Source organism: Orycteropus afer, unplaced genomic scaffold (assembly GCF_000298275.1).
Source record: "Orycteropus afer afer isolate SDZICR_OR568_19922 unplaced genomic scaffold, OryAfe1.0 scaffold00003, whole genome shotgun sequence".
NCBI lineage: Eukaryota > Metazoa > Chordata > Mammalia > Tubulidentata > Orycteropodidae > Orycteropus > Orycteropus afer.
The window spans coordinates 25,431,241-25,451,216 of record NW_006921590.1 but is presented as its reverse complement, the minus strand read 5'-3'; the positions used below and the strand labels follow the sequence as shown (position 1 = coordinate 25,451,216).

The 19,976-nt window shown below is 36.3% G+C and overlaps 1 protein-coding gene across 1 annotated transcript in view; it reads right to left on the bottom strand.

Moving 5' to 3' along the window:
- Nucleotides 1-19,976, bottom strand: part of ATP2C1 (ATPase secretory pathway Ca2+ transporting 1) — a 249,252-nt gene that overhangs the window by 90,463 nt on the left and 138,813 nt on the right. The window contains exons 4-7 of the mRNA XM_007936854.2: nucleotides 17,390-17,479; nucleotides 14,645-14,680; nucleotides 12,490-12,551; nucleotides 11,870-11,978 (exon numbers count right to left, since the gene is read on the bottom strand). Coding sequence (XP_007935045.1) covers nucleotides 11,870-11,978; nucleotides 12,490-12,551; nucleotides 14,645-14,680; nucleotides 17,390-17,479 — 297 coding nt within the window. The remainder of the gene's footprint in view (nucleotides 1-11,869; nucleotides 11,979-12,489; nucleotides 12,552-14,644; nucleotides 14,681-17,389; nucleotides 17,480-19,976) is intronic.

Genomic DNA, 19,976 nt, shown 5'->3' with positions numbered 1-19,976 from the left:
CTCTACTTTACCAACCATGATATTTTTCTCCAAGGAATGATCCCTTCTGACATGACCAAAGTAGGTGAGATGAAGCCTGGTCATCCTTGCTTCCAAGGAGCATTCTGGTTGCACTTCTTCCAAGACAGATTTGTTTGTTCTTCTGTCAGTCCATGGTACGTTCACTATTCTTCTCCAACACCACAACTCAAAAGCATCAACTCTTCTTTGGTCTTCCTTATTCACTGTCCAGCTTTCACATGCATATGAGGTTACTGAAAATACCATGGCCTGGGTTAGGCACACCTTCGTCTTCAAAGAGATATCGTTGCTCTTCAGCACTTTAAAGGAGTCTTTTGCAGCAGATTTGCACAAGGCAATATGACATCTAATTTCTTAACTGCTGCTTCCATTGATATTGACTGCGGAACCAAGTAACACAAAACCTTTGATCCATTTATCATGATGCTGCTTATTGGTCCAGTTGTGAGCAATTTTGCTTTCTTTACGTTGAGGTGTAATCCATACTGCAGACTGTAGCCTTTAATCTTCATCAGCAAGTGCTTCAAATCATCTTCACTTTCAGCAAGCAAGGTTGTGTCATCTGCATATTGCAGGCTGTTACTGAGTTTTTCTCCAATCCTGATGCCACGTTCTTCTTCATATAGCCCAGTTTCTTGGATAATTTGCTCAGCATACAGATTGAATAAATATGGTAAAAGGAAACAACCCTGACACAGCACACTCTTCCTGATTTTAAACCATGCAGTAACTGCTTGTTCTGTTCAAATGACAGCCTCCTGGTCTATGAACAGTTTCTTCATGAGCACAATTAAGCATTCTGGAATTCCCACTCTTCTCTATGTTATCCATAATTTGTTATGATCCACACAATCTAATGCCTTTGCATAGTCAACAAAACATAAGTAAACATCTTTCTGGTATTCTTTGCTTTGAGCCAAGATCCATCTAATATCAGCTATGATATCCCTCGCTCCACGTTCCCTTTTGAATTCAGCTTGCATTTCTAGAAGTTCTCTGTCAATACACTACTGTGATTGTTTTTTAATTATTTTCAGCAAAATTTTACTTACATGTGATATTAATGATATTGTTCAATAATTTCCACATTCTGTGGGATCACCTTTCTTTGGAATGGGTACAAATATGGCTCTCTTTCCAGTCAGTTGGCCAGGCAGCTGTCTTCCAAACTTCTTGGCATAGAGGAGTAAATGCCTCAAGTGCATCATCCGTTTGTTGAAACAGTTCAATGGATAATCTGTCAATTCCTGGAGCTTTGTTTTTCACCAATTCCTTCAGCTTCCACTTCTTCCTTCAATGCCATCGATTCTTGATCATATGCCAGCTCCTGAAATGTATGAACATTGACCAATTTCTCCTTTTGCAGTGACTCTTGTGTATTCCTTTCACCTCCTTTTGATGTTTCCTGCATCATTTAATATTTTGTCTATAGAATTTTTCAATTTTGCAACTCGAGGCTTGAATCTTTCTTCAGTTCTTTCAGCTTGAGAAATGCCAAGTGTGTTCTTCCCTTTTGGTTTTCTAACTCCAGGTCTCAGAACACTTCATTATAATAATTGACTCTGTCTTCTCAAGTTGATCTTTGAAATCTTCTGTTCAGCTCTTTTATCTTGTCATTTCTTCCCTTTGCTTTAGCTACTCTCTGTTCAAGAGCAAGGACATCCATTTTAGTCTCTTCTTCCTTTCCTGTCTTTTTAATGACCTTTTTCTTTCTTCATGTGTGATGTTCTTGATGTCATCCCACAGTTCATTTGGTTTTCAGCCATTGGTGTTCAATGCATGAACTCTATTGTTGAGATGGTCTCTAACTTCAGGTGGGATATAATCAAGGTCATATTTTGGCTCCTGTGGACTTGTTTTAATTGTCTTCAGCTTCAGCTTGAACTTGCATATGAGCAGTTGATGGTCTGTTCCACAATCAGCTCCTGGCCTTGTTTTGGCTAAAGATAGTGAGCTTCTCCATTGTCTTTTTCCACAGACGTAGTCAATCTGATTCCTCTGTATTTCATCTGGTGAGGTCCACTTGTATAGCCACCATTTTTGTTGTTGAAAAAAGGTATTTGCAGTGAATAAATGGTTGATCTTACAAAATTCTATCATGTGATCTCCAGCGTCATTTCTGTCACCAAAGCCATGCTTTCCTAATACTGATGATTCTTCTTTCCAACTTTTGCATTCCATTCACCAATAATCATTAATACATCTTGAATGCATTTCTGGTCAATTTCAGACTGCAGAAGTTGGTAAAAAATCTTCAATTTCCTTGTCTTTACTGGTTGGTGCATAAATTTGACTACAGTAATATTAACTGGTCTTCCCTGTAGGTGTCTGAGTATTATCTTATCACTGACAGCATTGTACTTCAGGATAGATCTTGAAATATTCTTTGTGAGGGTGAATGCCACGCCTTTCCTCTTCAATTTGTCTTGTCATTCCTGGAATAGCAGATCATATGACTGATTCAAAATGGCCAAAACTATCCATTTCAGCTCACTAATGCCCAGGATATCGATATTTACATGTTCCATTTCATTTCTGGCAACTTCCAATTTTCCTAAATTCTTACTTTGTACATTCCACATTCAGATTATTAATGGATGCTTGCAGCTGTTTCTTCCCATTTTGAGTCCTGCCACATCATCAAATGGAACTCATGAAAGCTTTACTCCATCCATGTCATTAAATTTGACTCCACTTTTAGGAGGCAGCACTTCCCCAGTTGTATTTTGAGTGATTTCTGATGCAAGGGGCTCATCTTCTGGCACTATATCAGATAAAATTTCAGGGCTACTTATAGTTTTCCAGTAATATATCATACAACGTTTCACTACTATTTGTAAGGTTTTCACTGGTCAATATTTTGAGAAGTATATGGCCCCTTCCCTCTTCTAATTCTTAGTCTAGAAGCTCCCATGAAACCTGTTAACCATAGGTGACCCTACTAGCATTCAAAATACTGGCTGCATAGCCTCCAAGTTCACCACCCCAGCTTTACAGCAACAGGCAAGCCACCACAGGATGACAAACTGACAGAGAAGTAGCAGATTACAATAAATAGGAAATATGAATTTATTAGTATTATTATACACATATCATTCTTTCATTTTATGTGCTTTCACATGATTATGTTTAGATCACCAAGCCATGAAACAATCTCCTTCCTCTCTCTTCTGACTCAAGAATTACTATTCATTCTCCAGAATTCAGCTCTCCCCCCAAAAAATCTTCCATGGTCCAATCTTGTTCCCAATCAAAAGAAGAATCACTAATTCAAACGTGAAAAGTCTTTTAAAAGCCTTGCTACTCAAAACATGGTAGATGATAAGTACACTCAAAATCACAGAAAATAACAAGTGTTGGCAAGAACATAGAGAAATTGGAACCCTCATACATCACGCATGTTGTCGGTGTTGCTATTATGTGCCATCAAGTCATCTGCGACTCATGGCGACCCCTCCTTGGGTTTCCGAGGTAGAATCACTGCAGAAGATTGCCCAATCTTCCTTCTGAGGAGTGGCTGGTGGGTTTGAACTGCCAACCTTCTGGTTAGCAGTCAAGTGCCTTGCAATCACTTTGTAAGTGTGGCAGTTCGTCCAAAAGTTAAACTTGAAGTTATCATATAATCCAGCAATACTACTCCTAGATACATACATAAATACACAGCCACTCAAAAATTTATACACAAATGTTCAAAGTAGCATTATGAGCAAAAAAGGAGAAATACCCCAAATGTCCATCTACTGATGAATGGGTAACAAAATATGATTGTTGTTATGTGCCGTTGAGTCAGACCTGACTCATAGCGCCCCCTCCTTGGGTTTCCGAGGTGGTATCACTACGGAAGTAGATTGCCCAATCTTCTTTCTGAGGAGTGGCTGGTGGGTTTGAACCACCAGGCTTCTGGTTAGCAGGCAAGTGCCTTAGGCACTACACTACCAGAGCTCCTACAAAATATGATATATCCGTACAATGGAATACTATTCAGCAATAAAAAGGAATAAAGTACTAATATATGCTACAATATGGATAAACCTTGAAAATATATGCTAAGTCAAAAGAAACCAAACACAAAAGACTATATATTTTATGATTTTATTTATATGAGATGCCAGGATAAGCAAATCTACAGAGACAAAGAATGTAGGTTAGTGTTGCCATTTGGCGGGGTTGTGGGGAGGGTACAAGGAAACAAAAAAAAAATAAAATAAAACAAAACAAAATCAAACCAACTGACTGCCATCGAGTAGATTCCAAGTCACCACGACCCCCATCGGGTTTCTAAGGCTGTAAATCTTTACTGAAGCAGATTGCCTCATCTTCCCTCCACAGAGCCGCTGGTAGGTTTCAACCATGGACCTTCTGGTTAGCAGCCAAATGCCTTATCCACTACGCCACCAGAGTTCCTTACAAAGAAACTACTTTGGACCAAAGGTTTTCTTTTGGAAGTGATAAAAATGTTCTATAAGTAGATTGTGGTAATACTTGTGTATCTCTAAATATACGGAAAACTACTCAATAGTACACTTTAAATGTGTGATTTATATGATATGTAGATCATTATCAATAAAGCAATTATTTTTATTTATTTATTTTAAGACGTGATGGACAGCCCACAGGCTCACAACCACGTTTATGGGGAGTATCAAGATCAACTGGGACAAAAACATTGTTCTGATAGTATCCTACTTTGATGAGTAATGACTGGGGTCTTAAAAGCACAAAATTCAGAATCATAAAAAAAGACCAGGCTTACTGGTCATACAGATACTGGTGAAACCCCCTAGACCATGGCCCCTAATCACCGTAGAGACCTGGAATTGAACTCACTTCCAAGGGCTAACTTCTAGCCAATCACTAGGTCTACAAGGTAAACAATTACACTAGGTAGATACACGCCTTAGAACAATCAACCATGGAAAATCTGAAGGGCAGCAGCATCTGTGCAGGGAGACAGCTCAGAGGGCAAGAGTGCATAGGAAAGAAGGACACAGGAAGGAAGTGGGAAGAGAGCTGATACACTGTGAGAATTGTAATCAATGTCATGAAACAAAATGTGTATGAGAACTATTGAATGGAAAATAAATTTCCTCTGTAAATTTTCACTCAAATCACAATTTAAAAAAATGTGGTGGGTAGACTAGCACATTTGGCATGGCCTAAGAGGTATTTAAGGGGTTCTGGTGGTGCAGTGCCCAAGGTATTTGATTGCTAACCAGAAAGCTGGCAGTTCAAACTCACCAGCTGCTCTGTAGATGGAAGATGGGTCAATCTACTTCCATAAAGATTTACTGCCTCAGCAACCCAATGAGAGTCGCTGTAAGTCTGAGTAGACTCACTGATTTTTTTTTTTTAAAGAGGTGATGACAAACCCAGATCTCAGGCTCCACCCTACACCTGCAGAATGAAAACTAGATGATTCCTTTTCTCATTAATGGTTGGGAAGCACTGCCCCAAGGGAACTTTACAGTGAGAAAACACAGGCCTAAAAGAAGTTAAGTGGCTGTCTGACCCTCCTGGTCAATTCATTTCCTTCCGTAAGCATCATTTTATTTCATCAATTCCAGCTACAATATAATTTTGAATCTCTGTGGAGAGATTACAAACTCTGTCTTTTTCACTTCTTAGATCTAAAGCCTGGTTGAGTGCTCTGTACATGGCACTCAAATATTTACCAAACAGCTTCATATCATAAACTCATTTCTTAAGGAAAGGATCATATTTTACCTAAATAAGGTTCATTACAAACATAAGTGAATTTAAAATATCACTACATGCTAATATTCTATCAAATGTTTGAGAAAAGCCTTTTTCTTAAAAAAGCACAGTAAACTAAACCAGAATTTCAAACTAGATTTTGCCAAAATATAAAGTTTTTCATTGAAAAAATAGAACCATGTATTCTGTAATCCAGCAAGTCAGAATACTCTGACTCAGAAAGATGGCTCTCCTAGTGGAGTCACCTAACATAGACGAAGTTGCTTGCTAGTGGTTCTTAACAGAAGGCTGCATAAGAATTTACACATAGGATAAACGCTAAAAGGGTTTCAGCAGAAAAGGCTATCACTGACTCTTTCAGGTGAGAGATGGTCAAACCAAATCTATGCCTGCTCAATTGTGCCCATTATCTTTGGTTCTTATTTCCCCTTGGAACCAGTGAACAGGAAGGAACAAGGCTTGAGGATACCAAAAACTACTCACTGAAAACCATTTTCCTGGATTTATGAGGTAAAAAATGGCTACCTCTCTACACATAGTGACAACTGGTTTGTTCTGAGTTTGGACTTCAGAACTTGGCCCCAGTAGACCTTGACTCTCATGGAGCTAACTCTTCTGTGAAGGTTAAAATGAGCTGATAATCTAGTGACATAAAAATAAGAAATCCTGGTTCTCAGCCCCACAAGAGGTACTAATTCTCTAAAACAAGTTTAATACATTTAGAAAAACATCAAATCAAAAATTCCATTAAAAAAAAAAAAAAAAGAGGCAGTTTCAGCCAGTGTCTACATCTTGAAGAAATCTATAGGGCAAGCCTAAGCACAAAAACCACAAACGACAATGTCAATGAAGTAATCATTCAAAATTTTATCTGAAAGAAAAACTTGCTACCATTTCTGGCAATGTACTAAACTGAGAAAGTTATAAGTAAAGGAAGTAAAAAATTTTCAACAGACTAAAAAAACACAAAACCTAAAATAAACTCTTAAAAAAAAAAAAAAAAACTTCAGCTAATGGATAATGATAGTATTAAATAAAAAATCATCATGTGAGTACTCAGGGAAAAAAAACCCCACAAAACCTTTCATCTGATTTGTATATTGTTTTCCCTTATAAAAGATTCTTTATTCAGATACTGATAGAAACTTTACCTTGAACTAAATAGAAAATATGCTATTTTTCACAAAGGCAAAATGCACTATTATGCAGATATAAATAGGTAACAAACACCGCTTCATTTAAAGTCATTGACCAATAATCCACTGGCACCAGCAACTGTCCATGGTTGTCACTTCTCAAATACTGTTAAAAAGTAAAACAAAACTCTCAGAGGAAAAGATGAAATATATGCCCACCGTTTTTCAGTGAAAAACAGTTCCTCAGCACCAGTGGCTATAAGCCTTCTGAGCTAGAAAGGTTACTACCACCAACACACTATGGCTCTCTCTTCTGGCTTAGGGAAAACTGACTTGGCAAGGAAAAAACAAACAAGATAAAAATTCCTCAGGTTAACAATATTAATCTTCTTTAAAAATTATTTACAAATGCAGTCTTAGCCTATGAACACGTAATACCAGTTAAAAGATGTATAGCTGTCAGGTCACTTGATTGTGCTGACAAGATGCTGCTATGGATCCAACTAAGATTTACAGCCAAAATCTGAAACACTACCTAATGAAACTCATGACAAGGACCACAGAGCTGTAAGCATGATAATGCTAAGGTGGCAACATTAATCTTGGGTCCAGCCACAAGATAAGAGCCATGCTGCAGAAGTCCAGAGGTCTGCTTTTTCTAAAGTGAAATCCATGTGCTTTGTTTGTGAGAAATTAATGATATCTCAACATCGATTGAGGAGTTTTCTGGTTCCTTTAAGGTCTAATGAATAATTTATTTTATTCAGGGTATTAAATGGCCAGCTAAGCTTGCAAAATCATCCAATGATCACTATAGCCAAACAAACTCTAATAAGCCAATTCAGATCCCCAAAAGCAGGAAGCTTCTGTGTCTAGAGGAGAAAGCAAACTTATCAGTGTTTTTATGATTTATGCTTTAAGTCTGTACATTTAAATCTAAAAGCAGCACAAAACACCCAAATCTTTTAAGAAGTTGTTTCAACCTACTAGCAAAGTGGTTTCAAAAGCTTGCCTATAGAACTGGATAGCTGGCAAACTAAACAGGGCAGAATTGCAGTGGAGAGAATTTAAAAAAAAAAAAAAAGCAGCCATAGATAAAAACGGATTAACTAGCATAAAATCAACCTAACTACAGCTCTGCAAAATATAACATGTGCTGATAAATTGTTTGAAAAGTTAACATGGAGAAGAAAAGCATTAACAATGAACAAATTACTACACAAGGCACATGCCTTATAATTTTTTAACATGTTACACTTTAACATGGGAGCTCTGGTAGCATAGTGCCTAAGGCACTTGACTGCTAACTAGAAGGCTGGTGGTTCAAATCCAACAGCCACTCCTCGAAAGGAAGACTGGGCAATCTGCTTCCATAGTGATTGTTGTTGTTGTTATGTGCCGTCGAGTCGGCCCCGACTCACAGCGACCCCTCCTTGGGTTTCCGAGGCAGTATCACTACGGAAGTAGGATTGCCCAACCTTGTTATGTGCCGTCAAGTTGGACCCAACTCATAGTGACCCCCTCCTTGGGTTTCTGAGGCAGTATCCATAGTGATACTGCCTCAGAAACCCAAGGAGGGGGTCACTATGAGTTGGGTCCAACTCGACGGCACATAACAACAACAGCAAACACTTTAACAAGTAAAAAACTTTTTACTGAACTTACAACATCTTCAATATATATTTACTGAATCAAAATCACACTAACCCATACTTTTTCCTGTTTGTATGTGAACTTCAAAGATATTTAATTCTCACATTATTAGCACTTATTTTAATTAAAAACCCTAAAAATGCTTGATATCAAGACAAGTGGTGTTTTGAAGTTTCTGTCATTATAGTGTTCAAATTTTTCAAACTATGGAAAACACTACCTTTGACTATCCCACTAAGGAAGCCTGCTTCTAAATTGGAAAAGAAGTAATTTAGAACAGATAATATCAACTTCCTGAATTCAAATTAGTGCTCTCTGGGAAAAGATGTCGTATCAAATGACAGGACTACCCTATCTATGAAAAAGAGTAATCCAAGGTATTGCATAAACTAAATATTATGAACAAGAGGAAGGGAGCAGAAATAAAGAAACAAGAAATAACAGAAAAAGACCTACAAAGGGGAGAAAGGTAAAAAACCACAACAAAAAAGTAAAATTTGTAACATTCCTAATACTTGCTATATTATAAATTACTCCCACTCAACCAATTATAGCAACCTGATTTTATCTTTTGGAAGATAAATTTCAAGCAATTGGGGAAAAGACCTCTATTTTAAGATTAAATGAATTTTGTTCTTACTATAGCTCAAAAAAGGAGCTCTGGTAGCATAGTGCTAAGGCATTTCACTGCTAACCAGAAGGTTGGTGGTTCAAACCCACCAGCCACTCCTCAGAAGTAATACTGGGCAATCTACTTCCATAGTGATACTGCCTCGGAAACCCAAGGAGGGGTCTCTATGAATTGGATCTGACTCCAAGGCAGTGGTTTGGTTTGGTTTTGGTTATAGCTCAAAAGAGTGTTTAGGCTTTCCATAAATTGTATATGAGAACTTTGGGACATGGTTAGTATTCAAAGATTGACAGCTCAGGAGGTGTCAATGAACAGCTCTTAATTTCACAAGTGGATGAGGGTGGCATACTAATGAGCTATGAAGGCCCCATTTTTCACCCCTTCAGTCCATTTGACACATTGTGGCCAAATTAAAGTTAACATCATTTACCAGTTGCACATCATCTTTAAGATCTAATTCCTAACCAATATAATCTAAAGTGTAGTTTCAAAGTCTTCCTAAATCAGAATCAACCATGTATTTTCTATCCTTAAAGAACCCTAGCCCCATGAAACGTTCCCAGTGACTTGAACACTGTTGATTCATTTCGTCTTCATCATCTCTGCCCAATACTACCCTGTAATCATCACCACCAAAAGTTACATTGTCTGCTACATTTTTTTATCTCATCCACATATGAAGTGACCTCATCGATCTCTAAATTTCCACACTCTTTGTACTTCTCATCCTCCCTTATCGAATTCTATCTTGTTTTATGGTGAGTTATTTATGTACACAAATAACATACTGCATGATGGAATACTTTTTATCTTACCATCTTTGTTTCTTCCACAGTGCCTAACACCTAGGTTTAAACAAACACCTAATATACTAAATGAACACTTCGTTATACACACACAAAACCAAAAACCAAACTCACAGTCGTCGAGTTGGATCCAACTCATAGTGACCCCTCCTTGGGTTTGTAAGGCAGTATCATTACGGAAGGAGATTGCCCAACCATCCTTCCAAGAAGTGGCTGGTGAGTGTGAACCGCCAAGCCTTCTGGTTAGCAGCCAAATGCCTCAGGCACTACGCTACCAGAGCTCCTTATATACACACACACATATACACACAAATATACACATGTACATACATTCCATGACTTTATGACCAATATTGGGCCTTAATTAACTGAGTTGTCCCATGAGACTATGGTGCTAAGCCTTCAAACTCAGAAAACCAATCTTCTGACGTGTTTGGATACGTCAAAGAAGTATCCACAACTGTGTCTCCTATGTGGTTTACTACATATGTGAATATATATGCATGTGCATACATGCCTGTATGGATATATACCTATAAACACATCTGTCTGTATACATGTATGTACTCGAATATTCATACCCATACACATATACGCCTACATCCACATTTTGGGTTGTTGCCAGTGAGAAAAATGAGGAGCAGAACTCAAGTTCTCAAAAAGTCCAGCTTACTGGACTGGCTAAGAGTAGAGGACTTCCTGGGACTACTGTCCTGAAATACTCTTTATACCTTAAACTGAAATTATACCTTGAGCATAACTTTTAGCTAAATAAGACTGGCTCATAAAATAAAAAATATCAACCATGATATATGTTGTTGTTGTTGTTGTTATGTGCCGACTCCCCAACCATCGAGGAGTGGCTGGTGGGTTTGAACCTCCAGCCTTCTGGTTAGCATTCAAATGCCTTAGGTACTATGCTACTGATATATGAGCTCCTTTAAAAAAATCATCTATGAAGCCACTTGGTCAAAAATTACTCTAAAGCAGAGAGTTCTAGAAATGGTACAACCACAACTAGAGTTCTAGAAATGGTACAACCACAACAAAATGAATGAGAATGATGACACACTGTAAAAAATGTAACCAGTATCAGTGAATAATCTGTGTAGAAACTGTTAATGGAAAAACAAATTTTCTGTATAAAGTTTCCCCTTAATCACAATAAAGTATTATTAAAAAAAAAAAAAGGCATGTTTACATATATCACTTTTGAAACTAGAAAAGCAAATATTTCAAATCAACTATGTATTAATCCTTAAAACTGGTAATGCTTATCCTCTGATCTATATCCAAGTATTTTCACTTTTCACAAATTTACACCCAGGGTATATAAATTATTGATGTGAGTACAGCTACCACTGTGCCAAATAGGTTGTTTCTTTGTTTTATTGTGATTTGGGTGAAAGTTTGGAGAACATATTGGTTTTCTACTCAACAATTCACACACATTTGTTTTGTTACATTCACTGCAATTTCTACAATGTAACAGTAATCCTTCCACTTCCGCTCTGTGGTTATCATTTCCCTTTGTCCCTCTTTCCTATCCCTTCCTGCCTTCTCAACTTTATTCCTGGGCAAATGTGCCCTTTTGATTTCATATGGTTGACTGTTCTAATGAGTACATACTCCCTGGTGTTACTGTTCACCTCATAGGCCTGTCTAGTTGTCTGAAAGTTAAGCCATAGGGGTAAGTTCAGTTCCAAGTTTCAAGAGTGTCTAACGACCATCATTTCAGGGGTTCCACCAGTCCCTATCAGACCAGTAAGCCTAGTCTTTTTTATAGTTTTACAGTTAAAAATACCATGCTGTTCAGAATCATAAGACAGTATTTCACTTTTACTCTCTATATAGAACAATTCCTCATTCCTATTAACCATGCTTTACAAATAAGATTCAAAATTTACCTCAAACAAGCGTAAGTCAGCAGGAACTCTATCTCCAACAGAAAGACAAACTGTATCACCTGGAACCAAGTCTCGTGCAAGTGTATGCTCCAATTTTCCTTCTCGCACACTGTACCAAGAAACAGAAGTAACACTGGTTAAAAGAAGCATGACACTCATCTAAAAAAATACCTTTCATTGGGCTTGCCCGGGAACAAACATTCTATTACTCCTACCACTTCCATTAAGTCAAGTAAGAACCAAGAAAAAGAGATTTTCTGTGTTCTTGGTAATTAAGATGCCTAGATGACAGAAAATCTGGCTATTTGTTCAAATGTAAAAAGTGAAGCTACCTCTGAATAATCTGAGTCTGTTTGTTTGTTCAACACTGTATGCAGGCCAGTGCCTGGTGTACTCACATGTAAAAAATAATCTGTTGAATAAATTCATGTCTCAAGAATCTCAAAATCAGAACTTTAAAGTTTTAACAGTGCAATTTGTTACAGTGAACAGAATGTGAATTTTTCTTGTCTGATTTATGGTTTTTCTATCTTTACACAAATCTGGAGTCATAATGAAGCCTGTTCTAGTCACTTTTAAAAAGGTGGAATTTCTTATGTTATCAGAAACAAGAAGCGTACCAATGGCATTCTGGTGGCACAAGTTTACTCAATTCTTCAAGAGATTTTTCTGAACGATATTCCTATTCAAAAGAAAAAGCAGAGATCAATAATTTGAACAAAACGTTTATGTACAACCCCCCGGGCAAGGTCTATGGAGACCCCTCAGCCTGCCTATTTACTATGCAATTCCAGTCCCTCTTAAGCCATCCAAAAAAAAAAAAAAAAAAACTTATGTACAATTATGTGTATCCCTGTGAACATAGTCCATGATAAGCATAGTTAAACATGAATTTGAATGATTATTTTTAAATTTACTCCAGTCTTATCCTTTCCTTTACCTGTGCTTACATTCCTACCCATAAAAGCTTGTTCTTATTAAATAATGTTAAAATACAGTGACAAAACAATTTTGATCATTAAATATTCCCCAAAATTTTACACTTTAATATCCAATGTACAAATCTTAGGTTAAGTTATTTTTAAGAAAATGAAAAAAGCTGATTAATGTGTACAAGAGTATATAATTTTGAGTCATTGAAAGTTATTATCATTAAGCCTCATAATTAAAGATAATTTTATGCTTAGTGTTCAAAGATTAAAGAAGTCAAAGGCAATTAACTACAAGCAACATTTACTTTGAGGATTTAGGATTTAAGCCGATGCTAAGTGCAATGGTTTATGGAATAAACTCACTTGGAAAAAAATATAAGGTTGAAAAAATACAAGCAGTGAGATGTGGCTAGCCCCACACTGATGGATACCTTTCCTATCATCTTGAATCATCAAAAAGGGAAAATAGGTGCCCTAAGTCTGTGATGCTTTAGCCTTCTTCCATCCACACAACCGTAGCTGAGAGTCAGAGACATCCTCCACTTCACTATACTGTGTAGTTCACATTTCCAGGAGCAGTCTTACTTTACACATCACATCAATGCTATTTTTGCCTCATATTTGCACTAAGGACACAAATCTCTGGATATAAAGTTAAAGGAAACAAAGAGGAAGTGGTTGGAGTGAAAGGGAGGGAGGGTTTGAAAATAACTGCAATCAAAACTTCACATCCATCACAACTCTTTTACCAAACTGAAAATGCAAAGCTGTATTAGAATAATTTATAACTAAATCAGCCTCTATTTGTCACAAAGTATAAATATGTAAGAAATATTTAAAGAAGAAGAAAATCTATAAACAAAAAAATTATAAGACACTCCTAACCATACGAAGGGTATTATATTAAAGAATTTGGACACTTTACTCAATAATTCCATAGAAGGCTACAAAATACACACCAATCCTAGATTCTAATAATAAATGACATAGAAGCTACCTAACCTCTATCACTGTTCTTAGACACTACTCCCTACAACTAAAGAGACCTCTACATCAAACGACCATTTAACATACTGCCAAAATCAAGACCACGTATCTTTGAGTGCCACTTCTTACAAATACCTAAAACTTACCTTTCAAATTTACAGTAAGATAGCATCATTATGTGACTATAATTAGCTATTTTTATGGCAGGTACAAATATAAAAAGGATATAAAAAGCATTATCCTTCTAGATTAAAGACAAAAATACTTGATACTGTCACAGTATTAAGTATTTTTGATAAAAGTTTGATTCACAGTAAACAAAATCTTTTTAGAGTGTTTTTCAATTGTTATTTATAGAACACAAGATCAGAACATGTGGAGGAATGAGGAATTTAAAAAAGTAACCATCAGTGATAAGAAGATTAATTCCCCCAAGAAAGACTCAAATGAAATAAGAATATAAGAAAAAAGAAATTGAATAAATCATTCTGCAAGGGGAATCATTCAGTGATCTACAGAATTCACTTCAAATGGTACTTCATAAACCTTTTAATTCTATACTTCTTTGGTTTCTTTTAGACTTAGCTCTAAGTATTAATACATAGTAGGTTATAAGAATATAACCTTGAATTTTTTTAAGTGGAAAGATACAAAAATCAATTGCTCAGTATTTTTTCTACTATTGTACTTTTCAGTTCCATTTGCTTCAGTTATTCTTAATACACTCACATAAAAAAAACCAGGTATATTTCATCCCACTACATAAATCAAAGTACTTAAGTTGGTCTCACAAGTGTGCTGGAATTGTCTATACCTAAAATTTTTTGAAAAATATAAAAACAGGCTACCTACTCACCTGCACAAAGGCAACTGTAACGACGATAAGTATTGCCTAAATAAAAAGGAAAAAAAAAACTGCCTTTTAAATCAGATATTAACTTGAGAAATCACCATATTTTATTTTTCTGCCTTTATCTGTAGCACCAAGATTGTAAGCCCTGAGAACAGCTGATGAAAAAATCATCAGTTTGGCCAGAGGTCTATGGGTAAAGAAAATGACAGCTAATGGTGGCTTACTCCCCTAGGACAGCATCACAAATGTTCTGATTCCAGGACTACTTTATATCCTCACAAAGGAACCCTGGTGGAGCAGTGGTTAAGTACTTGACTGATAACAGAAAGGTTGGTGGTTCAAATGTAGCTCTACAAGGGAAAGACACGACAGTCTGCTTCTGAAAAAAGTGTTGTTGTTAGGTGCTGTCAAGTCGGCCCTGACTCATAGCAACACTATGTACAACCAAACAAAACACTGCCCACATCTGCACCAGCCTCACAATCCTTGTTATACCTTAGCCCATCGTTGTAGCCTTGTAAATCCTATGTGGCAGTTCTACTGTCCTATAGAATCAATATTCATTGAAATTGACTCAACAGCAACAGGTTTCATTTTATACTCTTATTACAAATTGAGAACCACAAAGAGCTTTTGTTGACATGGATTTTATCTACTAATATTTATCTTACTACATACTTAAACAATTACTCAGTTTTCAGCTTTCATTTCTACTTAATTCATCTAAAAAAATAAACCTATTATGTTAACAAAAATAATGTTTTTTGTGAAAATTGTATTTTCCAAAACAAAAAAGTTCCTAATAAGATTGGCAATGTTGTAACATTTCCTAAGTATCTTCAGCAAAGATTGTGAGGCTGGCAGTATTTCGTTCTTCTGTGCACAGGGTCGCTATGAGTTGGAGATGACTCAAAGGTACCTAATGACGACAACAAAATATCTTTAATGTCTGGTTTAATATAAAACTAAATTTTCATATCTACTGCTGCAATCAATTTACTGAGTTATGTTGTTTAGTTTGAAATGTATGGAAAAAAATCCAGCCTCACACAGATTCCAGCTGCAAAAGTGAGGAATACGTTAATAGCCTTTTCAGATGGCTGGGATATTCTTATCTACTACACCAAAACTCGCCAAGTATTAATTTCTTAAAGATAATATGCATTGTAGAACCTGAAATTCTATCAATGAACTTTCTATAATTTGTTATAGCGAAAGCTTTGATTTACCTTGCATTTTGAATGGATCTTTTACCAATCATGATTTTATAAGATCATGCACTGGTCAGTTGGAAAATACTGGTTCACTGGGTTATTCAAGTTGTCCAAACATTGACAAATTTCATAACAGCCAAAAAAAATCACATTTATTGATACCACTACAGAAAATCTCATCAGTAAAGTCATAAACACTAAAAAACTATACAGCTCATAGTGGCACGTACGTAAAAATATTGTAAAATTTAATTATCATCTGAAAGCTTTAATTTTATCATTGGCAACAAATTCTATCAGTAGTTTTCCTTAAAGCCACAGGCTCATTTCATTCACTTTCAAAAAAAAGTTGCCAATTTACCCAGGAGTTAATAACCATAGTTTGTCTATCAGATAGTTCTACAGGTAAAAAGCTAGTTCAGCTCACAACTTAAAACAATCACCTTCCTTAAGACAACCACCATACACCAATATGCAGAAGTGCTTTATATACTTCCCATTTCATCACGTTGTTGCTGTTGTTATGTGCCTTCGAGTCGGACCCAACTCATAGTGACCCCTCCTTGGGTTTCCGAGGCAGTATCACTACGGAAGCAGACTGCCCAACCTTCCTTCTGAAGACTGGCTGGTGGGGTTGAAGCGCTAGCCTTCTGGTTAGCAGTCAAGTGCCTTAGGCACTACACTACCAGAGTTCATCATACAGAATATTAAAAAGACATGTACCCAAGGCTCAAGACATATAAAATTAATTTTTAATGCTTTATCAAGAATATACTTAAGAGAAATGATAAATAAAAAACAATGACTATTAGTACAGTTTGTGTGTCACTGTCTTGATTTGTGCTAAGGCCCTAACAGTTTTATCCACCAGTGCTTTTGTGTCATGCAAATGTCAATATATGTGAAGACAAATAATATTTCAGTATTATGAAAATAGTTTTGGGCTTCATGTGTCCCCTTAAAGAATCTCAACAACTCCTGGAAGTTCACAAGCAACGATTCAAAAACTGTTACTCAACATTAATTTCTACTGCATTCTTAAGCAAAACACATTTGCTTAAATGAATGTTTGTACTTGTTATTAATTTTTATATTAAGATGAAACAGTAAGAAAAAAGATGAAACTAATCAAAGAAAGCTAGAATAAACTAGCTGGAAAAAATAAAATCATACACAGTGAAAGTAATATGCAATGTTAAAAGACTGCTGTTAATTCACATATGTCAGACTTCATACATAATCAGTTAAAACGTATTTTCACTTAGAAAGTAAAAACACTGAAAATTTAACTAGAAAATTATTATAAAATATTTTATTATATGAAATTATCACATTGTTAAATAATTTTCAAATGTGTCAATCACAGATCTTTGAGCATTACTGGAGATGCAACTAAAAATAGAATTTATCTATTAACAAAAAAAAAAAACCCTGAAGAAACATTTAAGACATTTCACAATCCACTTTCCAAAATGAAAGCCAATCCCAATCTATAAAATTAACTAACAATTTAAAATATATATTTGTTTCTTACCACAGTGATACTGACAGCATCATCAAACTGATGCATTAAAACACTGATGACTGCAGAAGCCAGAAGCAGCATAATAAGGGGATTTTTAAACTGAAAGTAAAAATAAACAGCAATTTAACACTTTTGTATGAATGACATTTCTATTCTACCTCAGTGGAACCTCAAAAAAAAAAAAAAAAAAACCTATACAAGCATGATTAGAAAATTATAATTATACTACATTTGATTTATTTTACGTATTTTTTTCAATTCAACAAATAGAAATATTGTTTAAACTTTACATTTAAGATACCGCTTCACCACAGCTCCTTAATTTAGTAAATAAAGCTTTTCTAAATTTCTACAGAAGCTAGAAAAAAAATGGGAAATGATTTTAAGCTAAAGATTTAGATTAAACACTGGATAACATACTTAATTATGAGATTAAAACACAGCTCAAGTAAGTAAACTAGTGCAGATTACAATTCTTTGGCTGACCCATATTACCATGAAAACAACCTCCAGGGTAGTTGGAACTAAGATCTTCTCCACAGGAAAATCTTAAGATTTCCCTCTAGCTGGTTTTCCTAACATCTAGCTAGCTAAGGGAGGAACTCTGGTAACACAGTGGTTAAGTACTTGGCTGTTAACCAAAACACTGGATGTTCAAACTCACCAGATGTTCCATGAGAGAGAAGATATGTCAGTTTGCTTCCACAAAGATTTACAGCTTTGGAAACCCTATGGGGCAGCTCTGCTCTGGCCTATTTGGCAGTCAGAATCAACTCAACAGCAATGGGTTATCTATCTAGCTGAGGCAGTAGCATCCAAAGGGACCATAAACCAAAAACTAACTGCTGTCAAGTCGGATCTGACTCACAGTGACCCCTCCCCTTGAGTTTCCGAGGCTGTATCACTACAGAAGTAAATTGCCCAATCTTCCTTCTGAGGAGTGGCTGCTGAGTTTGAACCACTAGCCTTCTGGTTAGCAGTCAAATGCCTTAGGCACTATGCCACTAGAGCCCCCAAAGGGACCACAGCACCAAGCTAATTAGGCAGCCTTAAAAGCTAATCACCAAAGCCACCTTAGATTCTTCCAACTGGACATCCTACTACCCAAACATATCTTTTTCAAAATATGAGGCTGGAATCTTGTTCTTTGCCAAAGTGGTGCCAACTGCTAAAACTGCAACGTAACTGAGCTATAAAGAATATGTTCCTGAAGAGAGTCTCAGCCCCTACATATCATAGCTTGGAAGTCAGATGCCACACCTCCTACCCACTTTGAGAATTAAAGTTCCATTCCCTGGCACGGTAGTTTCAACCTTGCTTCAGATTAGAACCATGTGAGGAATACCAATGCCCAAATCCATACCAGACTAATTAATCAGAATCTCTGAGCACAGGACCCAGACTTCAGCATTTTTTTCAAGAACGCCAAGTGATTCTATTGCAAGAAGATTTAAAAAAGTCACTGTTCTAGCAAAATAAAACTACAACAGCAATATGGATCAGGGCTGACAAATCACTAACATGAGTCTGAATTCAGCCCCTTCCACTTTTGTGTGACAATCTTTTTAACTAAGCCCCAGGTTTCTCATCTGGTAAAACAGTACCTTATGCCAAGGACTGTCTATAAAGAAAATGCTAATAATGTATGTTAAAACAAAGTTCTGTATAAACCATAAAATCTTCTTTATATGTTAATTGTTATTATCACATGTTGAGGCCAAGGTTCGTGGTCTTTTTTTGTTTTTGTTTTTTTCCCCAAAAAAAACCTGATCCATAATACTCAACACATCACTTGGCAGATAGCAGGCACTAGGCAGATGTCTGCAGAACAAATCAGTGTTCTCTATAAAGAAGTAAACAGTCTCTCAGTGTTTTATGATTAACAATTAATAGCACTATTAATTGTTGTTTTTATTTAAGAATGTTATACATATTGTTTCATTTAATTCTCACAGAAATCCCATGAGGCAGGTAGCCTAACTTTACTCCAAAATAAACTATGTTAATATTTCCTGAAGTTTTGGGTAACATGTAGATGTGATAAGTTCCTAAGAACACAAACATGCATATAAAAATATTCCATAAAGAACAGATACATACAAGTTTTTTTTCAGTCTCTAAAAAAATTCTGTTTTCTCACCTTAGTCACACAAACACTTGAGGGAATGAGTCACTGGGCCTAGGGCCTCAAGACCATAGTCTTGGGATACAGTATGGTCAATTAGCATGACACAGTCCATAAAGACAATGTTCTACATCCTACTTTGGTGTGTAGTAACTGGAGTCTTAACAGCTTGTGAGTGGCCCTCCCTGTCCAGAGCAAAGAACAGTAAGGAAAGTCAAAAGACTGAAGAACACAATTAGTCCGAAGCACTAATGGAGCATGTGAACCCTAGCCTCCACAACGCTGAAACAAGAACTAATTGGACCAAAAATTCATGGATACAATCAGTCCTAGTGACTGGTGGTACATCATCCAATCTGCAGCCTATACGACTATGAGAACAGAAGAACTAGATGGTGCCCAGCTGCCACTGTCATCCACTTGGAAGGGGATCTATGTAGGAGATCCTGGATAGAGAGGGAGAACAATGTG